The sequence below is a fragment of the Eretmochelys imbricata genome, chromosome 1 (assembly GCF_965152235.1).
Source record: "Eretmochelys imbricata isolate rEreImb1 chromosome 1, rEreImb1.hap1, whole genome shotgun sequence".
NCBI classification, from domain to species: Eukaryota; Metazoa; Chordata; order Testudines; family Cheloniidae; genus Eretmochelys; species Eretmochelys imbricata.
In genome coordinates, this window is record NC_135572.1 from 49,525,674 (window position 1) to 49,550,916 (window position 25,243).

Consider the following 25,243-nt stretch of genomic DNA (forward strand, 5'->3'; position numbering starts at 1 on the left):
ATTGAACATTTCAGGGGGCTGATCCTGTTAGATATGATATATTTTGAAAGCTAGACGTGTTCTCATATGTTAAAAGCCAAATGCGAAGCAGAGGATTGAATAAAGAATAAAAATAAGATCTATTCAGTCTTTGTACATTAGATGCATATACTGTACACACCAATGAGAATTTTTTTGCCATTGAGATTGAAAAGTGTTGTTCTTGTATTAAAATGTTTGTTCATAAGCAACAAATAATTCTAATATGATGATAGAGCTTGTCTGAAATGTATTGCTGCTTCTTGATACAAAAGGAAAATATAAACATGTTTATCAATTCTTGTCTTTGAACAGCTCCTAAATATGTCAAGAGAACTGAGTGAATTAAAGAAAAATCTTAAAGATGCTACTGCTGTTATTGCAGCTGATCCTCTAAATATGGAAGCTGCCTTATCTGAGCCCACATTCAGTTCTACAGAAGCAGCCATTCAATCCATGTTGGAGTGTTTAAAAAATAATGAACTTGGTAAAGCATTACTACAAATAAGAGAATGCAGGCAAGTTTTCCCACATGATTTATACTAAACCGTCACATTATTAAAAATGCATGTTTTTATCAGTTTTCTAAGTGGATTGTTTCTCCAGCAAGAACATTTAAGTGATATCTGGAGTAACTTTGGGGATGTTAATACTAGATCAAACAAAACTCACTATCCTAATTTCTTTAATTATAGTACAGATCAAAAGTACTGCAGTGAAATTGTTTTTGAAAATTAATTCACTTATAGGACCAGATCCTCAGCAGGTGTAAATCATTAGTTTACACCACCTAAGGATCCAGCCCATTGTCTTTTCCATTTCTTTGCATGTTTTCATTTTCCAGTTTTATATGATGGAGCTTGCATTTTATATGGTATGTGAATTCAGTGTCTAATATTCTGGGTCTGATTGACAAGTAAGTGTTGTGAAATTATTTAGTTCCAGTATGATTATAGATATGTAGAAAGTACAATTGATGTATATAACTAGGTAAAATATCATCCCACCAAAGAAGTAATAACATAAATATGCTTTCCATTGGTTGCACTGCAGGAGTTTGTGGCCAAATGACATCTTTGGAAGCAATTCTGATGATGAGGTCCAGACACTACTGAACATTTACTTCCGGCATCAAACACTGGGCCAGACTGGCACTTACGCACTAGTGGGCTCCAACCAGAGCCTGACTGAAATCTGTACCAAACTAATGGAGCTGAATATAGAGATTCGCGACATGATTCGCAGAGCTCAGAGTTACCGGGTCATCAATACTTTTCTTCCAGACTCCAGTGTTTCTGGCACAAGTCTCTGACAGGAGTCTTGTGTCCCCTTTCTCTTTCAAGCTGGGAGTGCTGCCCTGCTGGAGTGAGGTGGTTCGATGTCTTCTCTGCCTTACAAAGGTTTGGTCAAACTGTACTCACTCTTGTTACATTTAGGACTTCTTCTAAAAAGAGGTGGGCAGAACTTCAAATGTGTAGCAATACTGTAAGGGCAAAGGAAGCATAGAATATCCAGAACAGAATCCTTTGTTCTGTGTTGCACAAAAATTGGTTAGCATTTCACTGAGCAACTGCAACTCACTACTGAAGAAGTGACTTCCATTGCATACCAAAGCCTACTACACTGAACAGTACTTCCTTTTTAGAAAATTATTTTAGATTGGCAAAAGTGCAATGTTTCCTTCACTATAGAATATTTTTTCTTATAAAACGTGAAAATTTTTTCTCTTTTTTTTGTCTTGTTTGATTGAGTGAAAGCTGGGCAAAATGAAGCTGGCCACAGAACATAGCAAAATTGGTCGAAAGCTGAGAGCCTGTGTATATGAATCAAATTGTAAATGGACTACAATTTACTGTACACTGTAATTTGAATATGATTACTGTATCTTAAAACAATGAGCTGCTATGAAGTACATTTCCTAATGTTGCTAGGCTACTGTTTCTGAAGGTACTGGATCATATTGCAGAGGTCTGTTCTTAGGCCCTGAATGCCATGAATGGTCTAGGTAGATTTTTCCCTTTTTTTCTTCTTCTTTTCGTTAAGGACTTTGGCTGCTTTTTACTAGAGGGTTGCTTTTATTAATATATTTATACTATTAAAGGATGGTTGATCTGATTTACCTTACCATTTTGTAGGAAAAAGTCACATCACATATTCAAAATCCTTTTGAACTGTCACGCATGCATATTTTTATTTAATATAAATTTGGACTATAAAAATTTAAAATATTAATGTGAAATGCAAGTTCTCACTTTAAGTTCTTAAAAAGATGTCTTATTTGATTTGTTATATATAAAGTCATTCTTGTATGTTTTTGTTTCCTTACATTTAACTGCTGTTAAATGTGTGCATGTAAATCTGTTGCACATCTGAGACACTCTTATTCAGACATTATATAACTTATTCAGGCTGTAAATACACTTAGTTTTTTGTGAAGTAACTTTGGTTGATATTTTGATCAGTACATTCATTTAACTAAAATATAAAAGTCATATATCACAACTGCGTATGTGCTGATTGGTTTGCTGAAAAACTTGTTCTTGACTGAGTCTACAATTCTGACTCAAGCTGTTAATAACATGCAGACACTGAAATGTTCATAATTATTTCCTTCCGAAAAGGCTAAGCCCATTATACAGAAAGAAAATGTAAGATATCTGTATTCTATTCCTTAGCAATAGCATGTACAGGGAAGAGCAAATTGACTGTAGATTTTTTAAAAAACAAGTTTCTAAAATCTCATGGTTTAAAGTTCAGTTCTGAAAAGTGACTATGAATATAACACTGCGGCCTTCCAGTTTTGTGTCGGAACGATTTCCATCTCATGTGTTCTTGGTTTATAGGTACTAACATCTAACTGGCAACGTTGCCAATTCAGTCTGGCATCTGAGAGTCAAGTAGCATTTCTTCCTTTGAACACACAATGACTTGCCACCCTTCTCTTATTGCTTGCTTGCACAGCCATAATTGATTGGCCCTGTAATTGGAACTTGGTAAACAACTGTGTTGCTGCACAAAAAGTTATATAACCCATCTCTCAGATCTGCGTTGACCCTGTAGGGCCACAAGTATTAAAAAAACCACTTCTAGTTGTATGACTGAATAGACACAGGGAAAAAGTCTGTTCAGGAAGAAATGCTGTTACACATAAAAAGTTTCTACTCTGAAAAAAATTACTAAAGATAATGGAAAACAAGATATCAAATGTCAGCTATGTATTTCATTTCTAAATACTGTTTTGACTGACTTTCATTAGTAAAGTACTGTAAGAACTTTGTGTCGGTGCTCAGTAACAGCACCTGTTTCAATATATTTACACCCATCTGGGATTTTTGTGATAAATTAAATAGGGATCCCAATTTGCATCTATGTGGATGCATCCAAGTATTGAAGCTGGTCACTGGGACCTTGTTTTCCTGAGTGAACTTAGTAATAGGAACTTGGTTTTAGCCAATAGAACTATTAGAAGAAATAGACCGTTGAAGCTGGAGAGGTAGAAGATTTAATTAATCACATTCTCCCTTGTCTGCCCATTTACTCTTAAAATTGCCAGCCAGTCCCCTATGAATAATAAATGTTAGAATTTTCCCTTCAAATCCCCACTGCCAGCTGACTATACTGTGTGACTGAATGCAGCTCCCACAATGGAGCAGCTACTATTGCTTCAAATTAAATCTCCTTGAAGGAGTATCTATTGAACAGTGCACTTTTTCCTAAACTGCAAAAATAGTTTGAGGGAAAGTAGGTACTATCATACAGGAAAACTTTATTATTCTGTAGGAAAAACATGTTGTACCCCTGGATAAAATTTAGTCAACTTAATGGCTATGGTGACTATAGCCAAACTGCATATCAGTTTAATGTACCTGCCTGAAAGCCTAAAAATAGAAATGACACTCCTCTCCTATCCACCATCTTCCCACTCAACTGCTCAGTGCCTTTCATGGGTTTGGGAAATAACTCAGCAACAATGGAGTTAAACTTGTCAGTGCAATACATACAGATCCTCTGGCAGAGCAAGAATTTAATACATGAAATTAAGATCCTGGACTCTGCAGGGCCTTACTCTAATCACCTCTGCCCTTTATCTTAACTGTTGTGACTAGGTTAATGTACAGACACGTTGAAACTCAGCCCCATACCTCAGTGATACCTGCAACTTGGGATATGTCTTAATGCTCTTTGTGAAGACTCAGGTTTTGCAATACTTTATTTTTGTCACATTACTAAGGAAAGAGGAGTTCTAGACTTCCCAGCACAACTGAGTTTTTCTACCAGTGCCTCAGCAATTAGCAGAGCCACACTAAACATAATCAAGCACCACAACTACTGTGAAGGCCAACTGAAGTTTTTGGTACAGGAATTTAGAGTGGGATTCCAGCCAATGTTAAGAACTGCCTTCTGTCAAGTATTAGTGACTTCTTCAGTTATGAACTGAGGTAAGTTACTCATGTTTTCATACTTGACATTACTTCAGTCCAAATTTGTGTGCACATTTGTTGTTTCCCAGAAGCAGACTTTGACTATGGAACCTAGCTATCACCTAGCAACAAATCATAATGATTTAGACCCAAGTCTTGCAGACACTTACATGTAAAGCTAAAGACCTGCAAAAGTAGTCAAATTATTTCAGCCTACCAAGTACACATGTGCATGAGTGTTTGCAGGAATCAGGGTCTTCATTTGTGCAGTTATCCAAGCTAGTAGTCATACCTGAACCATGAGGGTGCTTGGATTAAAGACCAGTATATACAACTGAAGATAGCAGAAAGGGTGACAAACTAACTTGGACCTTGTAATTAATTTTAAGATCTCCTGAATTTGCTACAGTTCTTAGAGTGTCTTTCACCATTCATATAATTTACCTGGCACTGGATTGCTTCCACTCAGTAAGGATTGAAGCCCTTTTAGCATTTGCAACAGAGTTGTTTAAAGTAAACCTAAGAAATGTAAATGCTTAGTTACCACTGTGACACTTACATTCAGAAATATTTCCAAGACAGATCCTAAATTTGTGTCATGTCAGATTATTCTTATTAGAGGAAGAGTTCCTCCACTCTACAAACTAGAATATGGATAATAAGGATTTCAGTACATTGTTAGCTACCTTGTTACTTCCAGAAATGCACCACACATAGGCGCTTTCCAATCTGGTTTTTCAGTCTTTACAATGAAAATAGCCATACTTCTGTTCCAAGAACTGTGACAGAGAAAGTTCAGTCATAACCTGCTAGAATACAAGGCACTGAATCAAGTCCCTTTTTATGTTCTTCCATGTGACTGATCCTGGATTTTTAGGGGGTTGCACTACACCAGTTTTAGAAAGGAGCTAAACCGCTGTGAGCTTCAGTGGTTACATGATTATGCATAACCATGAAGCGTGGATCTCTATCCCTCATCCTTTTTTAAAGGCAAGAATTTTTCATGAGACCACAGAACTTTTAACTGTAGCAGTGTTTCCCTTGTAATCCTTTAGAAAGAGTGTAAGTCCCTGATTCAGGAATGCTTTTAAGCAGCATGTGCTTAAAACCATTCAGGATAGGATTTAGCCTGTGAATCGCTGGCCCTAGTATTTACCTAGAAATCCTATGCTAGAATTGCTAAGTATTTCCTTCACTTGCAGTTAGCATTAAGGCAGTGTGTTGAGACCCTGGTGAGGGAGTTCAGTTACATTTGGAGGTGTCCCCTCCCACCTCCCAAAAATTGGAGTTAAACCAGTGTGCTCAACCTGTAGCCCAGCCAGCACAGAGCTGCGGCCCATGTGACATCCTCAGGGCCATATAGGTAGTATTGAACACAGCCCACAATGGTAAATAGGTTGAGAACCACTGGTGCAGCTTTGATAAGGAGTACTTCATACAAACTGTATCCCAAAGCATTTTAGCAATCACTCAAGAAAGGGAAAGAAACAGGTAGATGCAATAAAAGGTGTTTAGAGTTTGAACGAGCTAGAATAAGATGAAGAAAGACCATTCTAAATAATATCAGATGCCCTAGAGCCGTGGTCTCTAACCTTTTTACGCACAAGATCATTTTTTGAATTTTAGTGTAACCTAGGATCTACACCGCCCCTTCCCCGAGGCCCTGCCCCACTCACTCCATTCCCCCCCCCATCACTTGCTCTCCCCCACCTTCACTCACTTTCACCAGGCTGGGGCAGGCAGTTGGGGTTCAGGAAGGGGTGAGGGCTCTGGGATGGAGTTTGGGTTCAGGAGGGGGCTCCAGGCTGGGGCAGAGTGTTGGGGTGCAGGAAGGGGTACAGGGTGCTGCCTCCGGGAGGGGGGTCAGGGCTGGGGGTGCAGGAGGGGGTTTGGGGTGCTGGCTCCAGGAGGGGGCTCAGATGCAGGGTCCCGCCAGGCAGCACTTACTGCTGGTGGCTCCTGGTTGGTGGTGTAGTGAGGCTGCCGCTAAGGCAGGCTACTTGCCTGCCCGGCCCCACATTGCTCTTGGAAGGGGCCAATGCGCCCTTGTGGCTTGAGGAGGGGGTAAGGGGTCTCCATGCACTGCTCCTGCTTGCAAGCACTGCCCTCACAGCTCCCATTGGCCACTGTTCCCCATTCCCGGCCAATGGGAGCTGCAGGGGTGGTGCAGCATGCAGAAACCTCTGCTCCCCGCCCCCCCCCCCAAAGGCACAGGGTTGCGCTAGCAGCTTCCGGGAGCAGCCTGGGGCCAGGGCAGGCAGGGAGCCTGCCTTAGCAGCAGCCCCACTACACCACTGGAGCTCGCAATCAACTGAGAGAGCCTCCAGGATTGACCAGAAGATCGCGATCGACCAGTTGGTGACCACTGCCCTAGAGAATACTAATTGAACAGAAGTAACCAATGCTAAAAAATAAATTAAAAATGGGGTATAAACGGGGAGTGTGGAGCATATAACAGGGAGTGTTATGTAGGCCATCCTGTCCCATCACTATAAGGTCTAATCAAATCCATGGAGGATTTTAAGACTACAGAAGTTATCTGGATCTTAAAATTAAGAGACATTACAGCTGGAGGGTGGTGCTAGTATGGTTGCACTTATGCTTTAAGAGATACAAGAATGTTCAGGAACATGGATACCATGCTAGTGGAGATCAGAGAGGTAGCCATGTTCAAAAATGAGATTGCTACCAGACCCACTCCTTCCAATCCCATACAACCCATTGCTGCCATCAGCCATAGGAAATTCTCATTAAGCCTGGATTAGATTTTTATTGGTAAATGTCAGTAAATGTTGACTTCACGGTGCACAAGCCAAACAGTTCCATCAACAGAAATTTAAGCAGGCAAAGAAGAGCGTGCTACTTGAGAACTTAGTTTGATTTAAGGATATTCATTTAGTATATCTTGACATGTCATGTTGACAATTTGTGTTTTAATGGATATAAAGCTTTAACTTTGAATCTCAATGTCAATTGTAAATAAAAAGTTAATGACTCCCCTTATAATTTCCTGCAACTATGAATATTTAAATTGAAAAAAATCTATAAATGCTCAAAAATAAACTATTGGTCAAAATGATTTGTGACCACCCTTCGTATGACAGTGGCTAGGTAGGTGGAGAACTAACATCCCTTATTCACATCTCAGAGATTATGCCCCTACGCTGTGCAAATACAACCTTGTCCAGTTCCCCCTCCCCTTCCCTCTTGCCGCTGTTCAGCCTGAACATTTCTCCAGCCCCGGCAACATTTCCAGCTTTTTGTCCAGCGCCAGGCACAGTGGGGTTCACGGCCGCTCCTGCACTGCAGCCATTGGGGCAGCAGCTCCTGCCTAGGGGAAACCTCTGTCGGTGATATTGTGCAGCGGGAGCTGGACGGTGCCTGCTAAGGGGCGGGAACCTGCCGCTCCCGGAGCCAGGGCTGAGTCTGGGCTGCTGAGCCGGCGGGTCACAGTGGAGGGGGGGAAGACGGCTCTGCCCTAGCCAGGACCCCGTTTCCCACTCCGTGCACTTCGCAGTGAGCCCTGGCATAGAGGGAGCCCAGCCCACCTGGAAGGCAGATCTCCGTCTCAGCAGCCCCTCCTCCCAGCGGCGCCTTCTAAGTCTCCTCCCACTGCGACAGCTGGGTAGGGGCGGTGGCCTCCACCTGGCACCTCTCACTGGGGTCTTCCTCCGGCTGCAGTGCCGCCTGCTCCCCGTCGGCTCCCTCTTTCCTCTCCAGGGCCGTGGGCAGTGCCTCCTGCTCCACCTTAGGCCCGGCCGCCTTGGGCAGGGTGAAGAGGTGCCGGTTCAACCCAGGCGAGTAGATGGCCGGGGCCACCTGGCTGAAGCAGGCCAACGGGCTCTGTGGGCGGCCGCCCTGCAGTGTTTCGGGGCCCCATCAAGCACTGCACCAAAGCATCCACCCATGGGTTCACCTGCACCCCCACCTCCTTGGTGTTGGCCTTGCAGAGCCGTGGGGTGAGGCCCAGGCTCACTGGGGACAGCAGCCCCTTGAGCTGCACCTGCTTGTAGCTGTCCAGGTAGTCAACGGGCTCCGGAGTGGCTTCTGGGGAGGGGGTGGCGGGGACGCCCAGGAAAGGGCTGCTGCCTTTGCTTTGCTTCCAGTTAGGCTGCTTCTGTTTGGGGCCCACCGAGCCCCCGCTGTGGTGCCGCTGTACCCCTGGTACACACTGTAGGGGGGATAGACAAATCTCTCCATGGCCTGCTAATGCTTCTCCCCTCCCTCTTCATCTAGAGAAAGATATCCTGGGCCCACAACCCCCACTTTTATCCTGCAAGGAACTGCTGGTAATTAATGCTAACCTATAGGGAAACTGACATTGCTCCAGGGTAATTAGCAGCTCCTTGGATAGTCAGCACAGGCTTGGCTCAATGCCCCCTTCCCACACCCCCTCCTCAATGATTCTGCAAAGGGGGAGGGGATTCAGTGATTAATTAAGAATGAGATTCAACTCACAAAATGAGTGTGATTATTAAATGCACACCCAACAAAATCCCCCTCCCCTCTCCGCAGAGGAATAGGAGAGACTGTAATACAAGGCACATACTCCTCCTTCCCCATCCCCAGAAGGGGAGACTGCAACACACACGGCAAAATCCTACAGTATATTCAGTATTCATCCCAGTCTTTATAAACACTGCCTAAAATCCATTGCCCACTAGGAAGTATGCCTTCCCATCTCCTATCACTCTCAATATACCCAAACATGAGGAAGGCTAGTGGTAGAAGTCTGATTAAATGAATGAGATTTTCTCTTCCAAAAATATACGATTTTAAATGTCCCATTAGCACAGATACATACATTAATCATCACAAGAGGGAAAGACTTTAAACACTGTTATAACATCAATCTCTAGTGAGAGAAAAGTCAGCAGCCAGTCTGTCAAAATCCCCAATCCTGTAAATATGTGCATGCTTACATTTACTTACACTAGTAGTCCCATTATAATCAATTACACTGCTCACACGCCCAAAGTTAAGAATGTATATGTTTGCAGGATTAGGATCTAAATGAGCATGTCTCCATTCTCCAGCTCCAAAAAAAGGGTGATATTTTACGTTACACAGAATAAGCAAAATACTTTACAAAGTTCCACACGTGCATTATGAGTTTGGTTCTTTTCTTGTAACTAAAGTAATGTTGTGGTGTCTTTGGTGGAAAGGGAAATCCATATTTCACATGTTCAAGTAAACTGTTGATTACTTTATATTCAGACCTTGAATGAAATGTGTTGTATAACAATATGAGTGAAATTCTGGCCCCACTGAGGTCAAAGGCAAGATGTTCATTGACTGCAATAGGCCCTGGATGTCACCTGATAGCTTACCTATAGTTTGTAATATTTGTAAACATGAAAACCTTTATAGCTTAAACCAATATTTTGAATTGCACCTGAGAGACAAGGTGTGTAAGGTAATATCTTGTATTAGACCTGCTTCTATTGGTGAGAGAGGCAAGCTTTCGAGCTGCACAAAGCTCAGACTTGAGGAAGAGGTCTGTGAAGCTTGAAAGGTTGTCTCTCTTGTCAACAGAAATTAGTCCAATAAAAGTTATTACCTCACTCACCTTGTCCTTGTGATATCCTGTGATCTACACAGCTACAGCAGCACTGTATACCTGAATTCTGTGCAGTTCACCTAACACAGGTGTCCTCATACTGACTCACTCCACTAATCAGATAAGCTACAGCATTTTACACTAAATGCATGTAGCTTCCTAATGATCTTCAAGTGTTGCCCAAAGTAGAAAACATTGCAACAAAGGCTTTATAGTTTCAGTAATATCCCCATAATCAACACGGATTGCAATTGTTTAGCTACCTGCAAATTATAAAAAGCGCTACAAGCCACTCTGAGAATCCAAAATCAGTCAAGGTCTAAAACAGGGGTCTCCAACTCAAATGACCATGAAGGCCACATGAGGACTAGTACATTGGCCCAAGGGCCGCACCACTGACCACCCCCATCCTCACTGCTGCCCCGGCCCCACCCCCACTCCACCCCTTCCGTGAGGCCCCGCCCCTGCCCCACCTCTTCCCACCCCTTCCCTGCCCCCCTTCCAACCCCTTCCCTGGGGGACACCACTATTTACCTATCTCCATTCTGAAAACTGACCATTTATGCCTAACATTTTTCCTATCTTTTAACCAGTTACTGATCCAAGAGAGGACCTTCCCCCTTATCCCATGACTGCTTACTTTGCTCAAAAGCCTTTTGTGATGGACCTTGTCAAAGAGGTAGCAAAATTTGTAGAAGACACAAAGTTATTATATTAGTCAGGACCAAAGAGGGCTGAGGAAATGCAGAGAGACTTAACCAAGGTAGGTGAATGGGCAACACGATATCAGCTTAAATTCTATATTGAGAAATACAAAGTTCTGCACATTGGAGGAGAAAAATTTACTATTCAGACACCTTATAGAGTTCTAAATTAACTGTACCAATTCAGGAAAGATGAGGCATCACTGTGGCCACCTCAGTTAAGACCTCTGCTTAATGCGCACAAGTTGAAATTAGATTCTGAAGTCATTGCTGCAGGATGTTGAGGCCAAGAATTTAGCAAGATTGGATGCTTTTATGGATAACAAGAATATGCAGAGTTATACTGATTAATACTAACAAAAAGTATTGAAAAGGACACAAACCTTGTGTTTCAGGGCTTAAGACAATGTCTAACTAGTAGGGATTAGGATGAGACCTTTATAGGGGGGCTTATTCTTCTGCCCATTGGTACATCTACTGTAGGGTTTCTTGCATCTTCCTCTGAAGCATCTGGTGTTGGCCATTGCCAGAGACAGGATATTGGACCAGATGGATCCTGATCCAATATGGCAATTCTTATATTATTACTCTGTGTGTAGGTAAGTGATGGGAAATGGTAATAGTGGCCTGGGTGGGAGGGCTCTGATAGGAGAGATCTCTGGACATAAAGGGCAGTTAGTTACTAGACAGTGGCAAGAGAGAGGGGTTTGCTTTCAAAGGATGTAAACCATTTACTTTCTTTTTTATCTATAATGAAGCTGAGAATACCTTATGTACTCTAGTTTATGAGAAGTAAAAATGTAGATACATTAAGCAAATAATTTTATTTTACTTATATGTTCTTTCTATTTTGAATAAAATTTGTTTTTGTTAAGACTGTTGTTATATGGACAATTTCATGCAATACATCCACAAAGTAAACACTGTAGTCTCTAATGGGAGGTACGGAGACAAAAGAGTTTCTGGAAGCTAAATCCTCCTTTCAGTTTTGGTCATGTGGACCTGGACAAAGATGTCCTATCCCAGTGAGTTGTGTTGTCAAGAGTAAATAAATGATTCTGCAGTTAGCGTATGGTGGGGACACACATTGAGGGATGAGGATAAACAGAAATATTAAATAGCTGCTCATTCAGTGAGCACCATCCGTAATGTCACTGAATGACATACAGACATGGCTGGAAAAATAGTATGTGATTATGTAGTTAGAGATATGCATACACACAAGTAGCCAAATGAAGATTGCACAGGAACCCTTAACACTAGAATTTCCTAGATTTTGAGTACATGACTTTGCAACTTTAGCTTTCTTTTATCATAGCTTATTTTTTAAAGTGGAAATTTCAAGTTTTTTTTTTTCATTTATAACCATATTGACCCTCCTCCTGGGTCATCAGCACATCTGGGACTCTTACATCCACTGTACAGACTTCTACCACTTGAGCTAATGGAGGAACTGATACTTGTAGTAGGCTATCCTCCTCTCTGTGGACCAGCCACTACAGAGGAATAAGACACACATATTACCAGTGGGATACCTAGATATTTGCGGATGACAGAGAAAAGCTGGGATGCAGGAATCTTGGGTTCTCAGATTGTGGAAGGAAGTGTGTTTAGAGGTCACAGATATTTCTTTCCCTGCCTAACTCCTCCTTTTGACCCTGTCCCCTAACATATACCTGCCTGTCTCTTCCTCTACCCATCCTACAATGTGGCTCTTCCCCTATCCCTGTAGTCCCCCTTCCCCACAGCCAGAATTTACTTCCACTTTTCCTCTAACCCATTCTCAGTTCGCCTATGACCCCCATGTTATGGTCTCTCTCCACAGGGGGGATGTTGTTGTGTGTGTTACTGTCTATCTCGCTAGGGGGGATTTTGCTTTGTATGTTACAGTCTCTCTCCCTAGGAGGATGTATGTCGATGTGTGTTACAGTCTCTTTTTCAGGGGATGTGGCTGCGTGTTACAGCTGCTCCCTCTTTCTCTAGAGGAGTGTTACTGTGTGTGTTACAGTCTTTCTAGACTGTAACACACACAGAAAAGAAGCCCTTGAAGAATTCCACCATGATTTCAACAATTTCCATCCCACCACCAACCTCAGCCTGGTCCAGTCCACACAAGAGATCCACTTCCTGGACACTACAGTGCTAATAAACAATGGTCACATAAACACCACCCTATACCGGAAACCTACTGACCGCTATTCCTACCTGCATGCCTCCAGCTTTCACCCTGACCACACCACACGATCCATCGTCTACAGCCAAGCTCTGCGATACAACCGCATTTGCTCCAACCCCTCAGACAGAGACAAACACCTACAAGATCTCTGTCAAGCTTTCTTACAACTACAATACCCACCTGCGGAAGTAAAGAAACAGATTGATAGAGCCAGAAGAGTTCCCAGAAGTTACCTACTACAGGACAGGCCTAACAAAGAAAATAACAGAACTCCACTAGCCGTCACCTTCAGCCCCCAACTAAAACCCCTCCAACGCATTATTAAGGATCTACAACCTATCCTAAAGGATGACCCAACACTCTCACAAATCTTGGGAGACAGGCCAGTCCTTGCCTACAGACAGCCCCGCAACCTGAAGCAAATACTCACCAACAACCACATACCACACAACAGAACCACTAACCCAGGAACCTATCCTTGCAACAAAGCCCGTTGCCAATTGTGCCCACATATCTATTCAGGGGACACCATCACAGGGCCTAATAACATCAGCCACACTATCAGAGGCTCGTTCACCTGCACATCCACCAATGTGATTTATGCCATCATGTGCCAGCAATGGCCCTCTGCCATGTACATTGGTCAAACTGGACAGTCTCTACGTAAAAGAATAAATGGACACAAATCAGATGTCAAGAATTATAACATTCATAAACCAGTCGGAGAACACTTCAATCTCTCTGGTCACGCAATCACAGACATGAAGGTCGCTATCTTAAAACAAAGAAACTTCAAATCCAGACTCCAGCGAGAAACTGCTGAATTGGAATTCATTTGTAAATTGGATACTATTAATTTAGGCTTAAATAGAGACTGGGAGTGGCTAAGTCATTATGCAAGGTAGCCTATTTCCTCTTGTTTTTTCCTCCCCCCCCTCCCCCCAGATGTTCTGGTTTAACTTGGTTTTAAACTTGGAGAGTGGTCAGTTTGGATGAGCTATTACCAGCAGGAGAGTGAGTCTGTGTGTGTATGGGGGTGGTTTTTGGAGGGGGGTGAGGGAGTGAGAGAACCTGGATTTGTGCAGGAAATGGCCTAACTTGATTATCATGCACATTGTGTAAAGAGTTGTCACTTTGGATGGGCTATCACCAGCAGGAGAGTGAATTTGTGTGGGGGGGTGGAGGGTGAGAAAACCTGGATTTGTGCTGGAAATGGCCTAACCTGATGATCACTTTAGATAAGCTATTACCAGCAGGACAGTGGGGTGGGAGGAGGTATTGTTTCATATTCTCTGTGTATATATAAAGTCTGCTGCAGTTTCCACGGTATGCATCTGATGAAGTGAGCTGTAGCTCACGAAAGCTCATGCTCAAATAAATTGATTAGTCTCTAAGGTGCCACAAGGACTCCTTTTCTTTTTGCGAATACAGACTAACACGGCTGTTACTCTGAAACCAGTCTTTCTAGAGGGGGTGTTGCTGGGTGTTACTCTCGCTAGCTCGCTCTCTTTAGGGGGTGTTGCTGTGTGTGTTACAGTCTCTCTTTAAGGGTGTTGCTGGGTGTTACTCTCTCTCTCTCTAGGGGGTGTTGCTGTGTGTGTTACAGTCTCTCTCTAAGGGGTGTTGCTGGGTGTTACTCTCTCTCTCTCTAGGGGGTGTTGCTGTGTGTGTTTCACTCTCTCTCCAGGGGGTGTTGCTGGGTGTTATTCTCTAGGGGGATGTACGGCGCGGTGTGTTTTGATCTGACAATAACCGTTCAACTCCCCTGTCTAAATCCTCCCCTCACGCTTGAACCTGCGTTTCACCCCCCGCCCGCGCAGAGGCGCAGCCCGCATTGGGAGCGGAGCGCGGCGCTGCCGCCCAGCCCCACCCTCCCGCGCTGACCGTAGCGCAGCCGCAGTAGGAAGCCGGCGGTGTGTCGTTAGAAACGGCCTTCGCGGCGCAGGCGCAAGGGGATTTGGCGCCAGCGCTTGTGCGCGGCGAATGAATGTTGTGGAAGCGGCGGCGCTGAGGCAAGTGCGGGGCGCGTCCCGGGCTAGCCCCGCGTCTGCTGGGGGACTCGGCGGGGCTTGTTGATTCCGTGTGCGGGCCCTGGTGGCCGCTTCCCGGTGGCTGCTCTTAGATGGGGGGGCATCGCCGGGGGCGGGTAGGGGAGGCGTTGGATTTGATTCCTCTCCCCTTCAGGCACGCATAGGATGGGGGAAGGGTTAGCTCAGTGGTTTGAGCATTGGCTTGCTCAACCCAGGGTTGTTAGTTCAAGCCTCGAGGGGGCCATGTAGGGATCTGGGCCAAAAATTGGGGATTGGTCCTGCTTGGAGCAGGGGGTTGGACTAGATGACCTCCTGAGGTCCCTTCCGATTCTGTGATCCCTGGGAGCCTCCATCTTCCACCCCCAGGGTGGCAGAGGGCGGGGTGGGTGGAGGCACAGAGGACTGCCTCCCGGTCACTCTGCCTCCCTCTTGCTGCCAGTTGGAAATACTGATATTTAAAAAGTTCCTCCCGAGCGCTGGACTCGCACATGTGGGAGATGATTCCTGCTGTAGATGTCCTCTCTCCTATACTCTCCAGTGAAGGGGAATCATAGAATATCAGGGTTGGAAGGGACCTACGGAGGTCATCTAGCCCAATCCCCTGCTCAAAGCACTGAGTGTTAGAGGGAAGTGAGGGTGGCCTAGTTATTTCCTCCCATCTGTATTACATTTGAAATACTGGTTTCAGAGTAACAGCCGTGTTAGTCTGTATTCGCAAAAAGAAAAGGAGTACTTGTGGCACCTTAGAGACTAACCAATTTATTTGAGCATGAGCTTTCGTGAGCTACAGCTCACTTCATCGGATGCATACCGTGGAAACTGCAGCAGACTTTATATACACACAGAGAATACTGACTCTAAAATCCATTCCCAGTGAAGGTGTTTCTTGTCATCCTGGGGAAGGGGGAGAAAGTTTGGGGGATTTCTGATCAGCTGTCCTTTTGTACAGGGTCACAGAGAAGTTAAGCAGGAATAAAATGGGTCTCTCTCGCTCTCTGTGTTATTTTTAGAGTAGGGTGAATGTAGCCTAAACTTCACAAAGCACTTCTGAGGCAACATCCCACACTGGGATTTGGCTCCCTTCTGTGCCTGTGTAGACAACATACAGAATTTTTCTGAATAAAATAAAATGAAAATGCATTTTTTGAACATACTAACTATCATCCTTGCATCCCCCCAAAAGTAAATTCTGTATGCAGGGATTTTGAGGGCAAATCGAGGAACGACATGGTTCATCAGTGATAATGTTACAGACCCATGGTGTAAAATAAGATCAACCGTCTTCTAAAACTTATTTTACACAGGAGTATCACATAAATGCATGTGGTAAAAATTTTCAGAGTCAAACATTTGAAAATTAAAAGGCCTTAACTTTTAAATTAGTAATTTTAAAAACTTACAAGTAGTTTTCAAGTACTCTTATCTTTCAGTTCCTTGGCCAATTTTTGTGGTTTTGTAATAACATTTTCCCACTTTAAAAAATGTTTGTTTCCCCTGGTACTCAGAGAGAGCCACATAGCTGAAATTGACAGACTATCTAAAAGGAAACAATAAAATAGACTCTATTTAAAATGCTTTCAATTGCACAAAGTAAATAAACTGAAAAATTGCTACAGTAATCTTAGTTGTTACTTGTAGCAGTAGTTTAAAAAAAATCAACAATACAGATGTATGTTTTTGAAATTGGCAGTCTCTGTCTAGCTGGCATTCCAATTTCAATTACATTCTTATTTGGTGGATGCGTCTGCCAGCAAAAACAGCCTTTCAGATTTCACTATGTATATATGTCCTAATTATATAGAAAGTGATATACCTTATTAATCAAGAATCATTGTAAACACTGATTCATTTAGTGTAAAACTTTTCCAAAGTATTGTGTATTTTGCATGGTGTTCTTGTCTTCTATGATAGAGTTGAGTTCTTTTTCCTTTCCCTGCTGTGAAACTTCACACACTGGAGATCATACTATTTTTGTCTAGGTTTTTATGCTATGCCCATTATTGTGTTGAGTGCATACATTGCAGCTATAATTCTTCCATGTAGGAGTGGATGGAACCCTCTTTATAATCTATCACCACAACTAATTGGCTAGGAAAGGTCATTCCCTTGGGCTAAGTATGTGCTGCCTTACATCACTCCCTGAGGAGCAAAAAAATGGGAATCAGGAGTCGGCACCACCACATTGTGTGACAGACACTCGAGAAAATTATTGTGCTAATAGTGACGGACATTGTGGGGTGGGGGAGTTATGTCATTCAGTCATTCAATTTATTGAAAAATTACCACAGACTTCAAAATTTTTACCATGGACACTTGTGTCTGTGTGTGGACATGTTGCTGACCCCTGATAGGAATGGAAGCCATGGACTCCTACCTGGCAGTGCCATTAGGATAGCTGAGTATCAAAGCATTTTGATATAATTTTGCAGGCTTCTTTAACAAGCATACCAGTGATGTTATGGAAAAGAAAATGGCTGACAAACCTGTGGAAAGACCAACTTTCTTTGAAATATTTAAGGCACGATGCAGTGAATCAGGTACAGCTATTATTTCATTTGATTAAAATAAAGTACTGAAAGCATATTGTAATCAGAGGCATTTTCAGGGTGCTGTATTCTGTAAGCATTTGCAATAAACTCTATATCCCAATGAAGAGTTTAGTTTAACTTGATTATCTCCTTAGATTCCTATGTTCTTTATCCACAAGATGTGGTTGTAATTTCCAAATGGTTTTAATAATGGCTCAAGACTCATAAATGCTCTAATATTTTAATGTTATCAAGGCCTTAGTTTCTTATATGTCAATGTTAAAAATTATTTCACTTTTAAGTTGCCACCCGCTCTAGGTTCAGAAGTGCTAGTGGTCATGATTCTTTTTCCAAATATACTGTATTTTGTGATTTATTCATTTTGAGAAGGACTTCTTATTTTTTAAACTTCTATATTGCTGTTTTTAGCAAAATGGGTCCAGTTTCCCTTCTAACTGTAAAACAAACCAATTCATAGAATCATAGAATAGGATCATAGAATATCAGTGTTGAAAGGGATCTCAGGAGGTCATCTAGTTCAACCCCCTGCTCAAAGCAGGACCAATCCCCAGCTAAATCATCCCGGCCAGGGCTTTGTCAAGCCTGACCTTAAAAATATCTAAGGAAGGAGATTCCACCACCTCCCTAGGTAACGCATTCCAGTGTTTCACCACCTTCCTAGTGAAAAAGTTTTTCCTAATATCCAACCTAAACCTCTCCCACTGCAACTTGAGACCATTACTCCTTGTTCTGTCATCAGCTACCACTGAGAACAGTCTAGATCCATCCTCTTTGGAACCCCCTTTCAGGTAGTTGAAAGCAGCTATCAAATCCCCCCTCATTCTTCTCTTCCACAGACTAAACAATCCCAGTTCCCTCAACCTCTCCTCATAAGTCATGTGTTCCAGTCCCCTAATCATTTTTGTTGCCCTCCGCTGGACTCTTTCCAATTTTTCCACATCCTTGTAGTGTGCGGCCCAAAACTGGACACAGTACTCCAGATGAGGCCTCATCAATGTCAAATAGAGGGGAACGATCACGTCCCTTGATCTGCTGGCAGTGCCCCTCCATATACATCCCAAAATGCCATTGGCCTTCTTGGCAACAAGGGCACACTGTTGACTCCTATCCAGCTTCTCATCCACTGTAACCCCTAGGTCCTTTTCTGCAGAACTGCTGCCGAGCCATTCGGTCCCTAGTCTGTAGCGGTGCATGGGATTCTTCCGTCCTAAATGCAGGACTCTGCACTTGTCCTTGTTGAACCTCATCAGATTTCTTTTGGCCCAATCCTCTAATTTGTCTAGGTCTCTCTGTATCGTATCCCTACCCTCCAGTGTATCTAGCATTCTGTCACTAGGGTCACTTGTGGTATCTGCGGTCCAGGAAAAGATCAGAGCCGCAAAGGGAACTACAAAAGATAAGGCCCTCAAGAAACTGAGCCTTTACAGTACAAAGCCTTACTTTTATCCTCCCTCCAGTATACATTGCAAACTACTGTTTGTAAAATACAGTTTTCTGATGTGGGAGAGAGTGATCTACTTCTATGAAAGGTCCCGTAGGACTAAAGGGAGTAGCTGAGACACACCATCAAGGAGGGAGATAGTATCAAAACAGCACTACAAGGGGCAACAGACAAGTCTAATACAGCAACTTGATCCATGGCTAAGGAAGTCCTAGTGCATCAGGTCTCCTAGTTACAGGCATCTGGGATTCTGAAATAAGTCTAGGTGACAAAAGAGGACCTACTCTTTGCAGGCACGGCGATCTTCCACAAGCAGACAGACAATGCACTCCATTCCCTCAAGGATTTGAGTGCAATGCTGAGATCTTTAGGGGTCTATACCTCAGTGCCATACCATAAGCCCTTTTGGTACCAGCTCCCACAAAGACACAGAATGCTATATTACTCCCTCATTCACCAACCGGAACACCACCTGGAAAGTGGCCCTGTCACACCAGGAGGCACCTGTCATTGTCCTCTGTCCCACGCCAGGCTCCCTGTGAGAGGGAGCAGGCTTGATGGGATATTGAGAGCCCCATCAAGGCCATTCCAGAGTCGGCCTGGGGAAATTCTTACTCTCTTCAATCAGGCATGGTCAAAGATTACAGCTGACAAATAAGTGCTGGACATTTTCACCCATGGCTACCTCATCCATTTGCTGTGTTTGGCACCTTGCCATACCCTTCTCTATCCCTCTTCAGGAACCCTACTAATGAGAGCTTTCCACAAAAAGAAGTGGCCTTCATCTAGGAACCACAGAAGAGGTTCCCCAGGAATACTGGGGAAGAGGCTTCTACTTCTGGCATTCCCTCATTCTCTTTGTCCTATGCTAGACCTGAAGAGACTAAACAAATTCATATGCTGCCTCAGATTCAAGATGGTAACGCTTGCCTTCACCATTCTCTCGCTTCAGACTCATGACTGGCTTGTGACTCTCAATTTTGCCATCCACACAGCCCACAGGAATTACCTGAGATTTATGCTGAGATCAAATCATTACCAGTACAAGGTACTGCCTTTATATATATAATATATGGTTGACTGGCTTATCAGAGGCAGATCATATCAGGAGACCTTGACAAGTTTCAGTTGTGCCCTCATGCTGCTTGGAGAAATATGATAAATCGTCACTATTTCATCACAGAGATAGGGTCCAGGATACATTCTGTGTCTTATGAACTCTAAGGACAGATTCCTCTCCCTTCAGACATTACTGAATACAGTAAATTTCACCTGGCTACAATGGTACAGATTTGACTTGCAGCATTATGCCATGTGCCCTCTTATATTTATGTGATGCTGGTTGCCATATTCTCCGGAGACTGCTACAGTTCTGACTCTGGTCACTCTATTCTCCTGCAAAGTCACCGACAAAGAAGGTTCTAATACTTCCTTGTGTCCTTGTGGTGCTGAACTGTTTGCTACATCTTGACAATGCCCTAAAAGGGGTGCCATTTGTGGCCCAGTTGCTATCCAGGGCATTAGTGACTGCTGCATCTGGGACAGGCTGCGGAGCCCACCTGGACCGCTTACAGATGCAAGAGATATGGAACTGCATATAAATACCTTAGAGTTTTAAGATGGCAATTTACATGCCATAATCGTGGTAGTTCTGCACCTCGCAAGACTCAACAACGCACTGAACTTCCTGAGCAGTCCATCACCAACCACGAGAGCACACTGCAGAAATTGCTCTCCAAATTGATATTTCATCAGTAGGGGATGCTGCTGACAGATATGTTTGCCATCAAGGACAATGCCAAGTGCTCAAACTTCTGTTCCAGAGGGGGCATGACTCTTGGATCATTACCAGATGCCTTCTTTCTGCAGTGGAATCAAGTCCTTCTATATGCTATCCCACAAATTCTGTTAATCCCCATGGTGATTGCCAAAGCTAGACGAGACCAGGCCATGCTCATTCTCATAGCTCCCTGCTGGCCGAGGTAGTTTTGGCTGACAGATTTGTTACAGATGTCCACGTGATCACCAGTCAGTCTCCCAGATTGCTCAGACCTGTCATCAAAGATCAGCTCAAGTACTCCACCCAGACCCAAGGTCACTACACCAGATGGCTTGGATGCTGGCTGATTGAGCATCACAGAAAGGAACTGCACCTGGCATGTTCAGGAAACATTGGCACAGAGCAGGAAGCTATCCACACCTTCAAATGGAAAAGGTTCTTAATATTGGCAGCCCGATGTGGCCAAGACCTGCTGCAGGCCGCAGCACTGAAGATTCTTGACTATTTGCTGTAGCTGAAACACTCTGGATTTTCATTTAGCTATGTCAAGATCTAGCTGGGAGCACTGTCAGTGTATCATTCACTGATAGTTGTTGTTAGTCTTCTCTCATTTGATAGTGTCAGAATTTCTTAAGAGTCTAATGCATGCTTAATCACTGGTTAGAGATTTAAAAATTTTATTAAAGGTAATGTTAAAAAAAATGTATATAATACATAGGTTGGGGAAAGAGTGTCTGTACATCTGGGTATAGTGCTTAGATTATCCACAAATACAAAGTTAGTTTTTAGAAGTCATATGACACACAGAAGGAACGAGGAGTACTTGTGGCACCTTAGAGACTAACAAAATTTATTTGAGCATAATAATAAATTTTGTTAGCCTCTAAGGTGCCACAAGTACTCCTCGTTCTTTTTGCTGATACAGACTAACATGGCTACCACTCTGAAACATGATACATAGAGTACATAATCAGCAATAACCCAAATTTAGGTGAATAGATTTAACAATACAGTTTAGATATTAGAATCCGAATTCTTGGGTACATCGCTTATGAAAAGTTGTACAGAGATTTGGTTGTGGAAAGCAAAGTATATCAATGAGTGGAGATTGTCCCTCAGTAATTGAGAATTAGGTTGATTGTCTATTTAGAAAATATAGTCCATGAGGAAAGTATCTACTTCAGAATGGGACCTCAACATCCTCCTCCTAAAATTTATGGAGTCAGCCCCCGCACCTCTTTAGCATCTCTTGGAGTGTTCTATCCACTATTTTATTCTCAAAATTGCCTTTTTGTTGGTCATCACCTTGACCAGAAGAGTAAGTGAGCTTCAGGCGCTCATAGAAGAACTCCCATATACTTAATGCCATAAAGACAAAGAAGTACTGAGACTTCATGCAAAATGCATTCCAAAGGTAACTTCTGAGTTCCACTTAAAGTAATCAGTTAACTTGCTTGTGTTCTTCCCAAAACCACATTCCACACCAGGGGAGAAGAAGCTATGAACTATGTGATATCGACAGAAATCTTTTGACTGTCGCCACCTCTGTTTGTGGTCATAGCTGGTTGCTCCGAGGACCAGGCCATTGTAAAGATTGTCTAAATGGCTTATGTTTTATATCTCACTGGGTTACCAGCTGGGCAATGTGCCTCTCACTCTGACGATTAAGGCTCACTTCACCAGAGCACAAGCAACATCCTCGACTTACTCCTGAAATACACTGATACCTGAAATCTGCAAGGTAGCCACATGACGCCACCCTTTCATATTTGTCAAGCATTATGCACTGGATTTAGCTAGTAGATCAGTCGGCAAGTTTGGAAGAGCAGTACTCCTATCTCTGTTTGACGGATGCAGCTGTGATACTCCTACTATCTAGAGATGACACTGTTTGCCATTCACATATATTGGGATCCACACTGACGTACGCAAATAACAGTTGCTTTGCCCTACAGTAACTGTGGCTCTTCAAGGTGTTGTCAGTGTGGATGCCACAACCTGCTCTCCTTCCTGTTTTCAGAGTCTCAGCTAACATGGGCTCTGAGCTGTGAGGGAGCTAAGGGAAGGCTGTGACTCCTCTGCCCTTTATGCCCGCATAGGGCAGCACAAGGAGGCACAGCATAGGTGTGCTGCCCTGGCTGACACTGATGTCGTCGTCCCCCCCCCAAAAAAAGAAAAAAATCTAAGCTCATGTGCATGAGGCTTATATGCACCACAGTGGGATCCGCACAGACTACAACATCTTGAAGAGCCACAATTACTGAAGGGTAACTGTTCTTTTGGTAAAAAGCCACAGTAGTAGTTTAGTCAACATTCTTTGATTTTTGACAAAACTGATGTTGAGTCAACATCAAAATTGGAAGGAGTACTACAATATAAAAATGTATGGTTAGAGGAGTGGTGTTGGGTTTTATAACAGGCTGGTTTAAATGTCCAGTATTGTCCAATCTCAGCTATTGTATAATGTCCTTCATGGAGCATTAAACTGATTTGAATTCAGACAATTTAACATAAAGTTAGAGTTTCTCAAATATATATAAGGCTAGGTTTAATTACATATAAAAATAATGTGATATTTTTCTTTATAGACTTAGGGCCAATAAGTCTCAACTGGTTTGAGGAACTCAGCACAGAGGCTCCACCCTATGAATCTGAAACATCAGAGAAACTTGAATACACAGCTGGCTGGCTTGATCAAAGTGCTGCTAAAACTCCAAGGGGGAAGCCCTCTACATATAGCCAGTTGGCATCAACTCCAATGATTTTCAAAGAACAGAGTGCAACATTGCCACTTTTGTCTTCTCCAATAAAAGAACTGGGTCAGAAGAAAATAGAAGCAGGTGAGTACCGGGATTTGAAGTAAAAGTGCTTATAGCTTCCCACAGCCCCCTAAAAGAGAGATTTTATATTTCGTTATTATAACTTCCCATTAGTATTGCAGTAGATAATGCTATCACAGACATTAAATACGAAAAAGACATACAGTATTAGGCCCTCTAATTCACCCTGTATAAGTGCAGAATTGTTCATTACAATGAATTCACTCTTGCAGTGTGCTCTGTATGGCTCCATGCACACAGAGCTCACTGCAGGATTGGGTGTGATATCTTTTCCAGTGCTTTAACCACTCTTTATATCAGCAGAACAGAAGCTTGGAGTTGCTAGGTGCCAAATCTAGGGAGAGCCCAAGAATGAATTTTGCTTACCCTATTTTTTAAAAAGTAAAACTAGTTTGTATTTAAGGTATAAACATTCTAAAAAGTTAGTTTGCTGGTTTGGGTTAAATAGAAAATGGCTGTTGCCAATTTGAGGTCTAGTGCAGTCCTAGGGGCACTCACTGACATTTCTAATCAAGACGTGTAAGTTGTAAGGCATATAGATATAAGTTTGTTGTTAAATTAATAAAATTGTAAGCTGTGGAGTGTAGCCATATTGGTGAATAAAATCTTCAATATGAAAAGAGAGTTCTCTCTCTTTTCAGGTAGCATTTCACTTAAGACTGTACCTCGTTGTCTTCCTCAAAGTATATGCCAATTTTCACTCAAGTTTTGACATATCTAGAAGTTCTAGCATCTATGCCTCTTGGATCAGAATTAGATGAACTATAAAAATGTTTTCTGCATAGGTATTTCTGATGCATCCATTGCTACTATATCTGATTTGTACATTTACTGTAAATTTGTGTCCTTCCTTTCAAATATTGGCTTCTGCTGAAGCTGGATCTCTTGACATATATCAGAGGCTTACCTAGATTCTACAGTAAAGCCTTTAAAGATGTTCAGCAAGTCAGAATAGCATTGCACAAGATGTAAATCAGGGCAATTTATGGCCCTCCATTTTAAAAGCGTTATTTGAGTTGTTTTGTATTTCAGTGCTTTACATACATTTGTGTAATGGTTCGAGGATATACCTTAGTATCATATGGCCAGATTGTGAACCCCTTACTCACACCAATGAGCAGTTACTTATATAAGTAGTCTCATCAGAATCAATGGGACAACTCATATGAGTAACTGCTCACCACCCAAGAGGTTCTCAGTTTAGCCCATAGGGTTCCAATGGCCAAGGTGGAAATGCTCTTCTTCATTTACTAATTCTTAACTCTCAACTGTTCATGAGACACTTGTAATACAAATCGGTACTGTCTGGCACTGTACATAAAACCAAAAATATTTCTTCTTTATGCTAGCTCATTCAATGCAAGAAATTTATTTTTTGTGCAGACCTGGGAGAATGCTGGTACAATATATCTGTGAAGGAGCTTTATGGGTTCCCGCAAAAATCATTTCTCCTGTAGTAACAGGAAATTCAGTGATACTGCACATTGACTCCTTTGCCTAGCTGACATAATCTATAGTGAAGATAAATACAGAATAAATTTAATAAATATTTTTTAAAAAAGAATGAGGCTTATTAAATGAACTTAACTGAAGTTCTGTGCATGTATTGTCATTTTGACTAGAATTTGTGAACATATTCCAACTTGATCAAAAGGCTCATTATTAGAAATGTAAGTAACATTGAACAATGTTTCTTTTTAAAAACTAAGGCTTAGTTATGTACA

The 25,243-nt window shown here is 42.6% G+C and overlaps 3 protein-coding genes across 4 annotated transcripts in view; 2 read left to right on the forward strand and 1 right to left on the reverse strand.

The window, feature by feature from the left end:
* The window catches only part of FRY (FRY microtubule binding protein), a 291,284-nt gene extending 288,009 nt beyond the window's left edge, over positions 1-3,275 (forward strand). For both annotated transcript variants that reach the window (XM_077810042.1, XM_077810035.1), the window contains 2 exons: positions 334-536; positions 1,072-3,275. In XM_077810042.1, coding sequence (XP_077666168.1) covers positions 334-536; positions 1,072-1,330 — 462 coding nt within the window. In that variant the 3' untranslated portion in view covers positions 1,331-3,275. The remainder of the gene's footprint in view (positions 1-333; positions 537-1,071) is intronic.
* A 1,548-nt stretch (positions 3,276-4,823) lies between these two features.
* ZAR1L (zygote arrest 1 like) lies at positions 4,824-10,098 on the reverse strand. The gene is given in 5 exon segments (XM_077821440.1): positions 4,824-4,958; positions 5,126-5,218; positions 8,085-8,306; positions 8,308-8,610; positions 10,060-10,098. Coding segments are annotated over 5 exon segments (792 nt in total).
* A 4,733-nt stretch (positions 10,099-14,831) lies between these two features.
* BRCA2 (BRCA2 DNA repair associated) overlaps positions 14,832-25,243 on the forward strand; it is a 95,976-nt gene continuing 85,564 nt past the window's right edge. Inside the window, exons 1-3 of the mRNA XM_077810087.1 lie at positions 14,832-14,891; positions 17,339-17,446; positions 23,268-23,519. Of these exons, the coding sequence (XP_077666213.1) occupies positions 17,368-17,446; positions 23,268-23,519 (331 nt within the window). The 5' untranslated portion in view covers positions 14,832-14,891; positions 17,339-17,367. The remainder of the gene's footprint in view (positions 14,892-17,338; positions 17,447-23,267; positions 23,520-25,243) is intronic.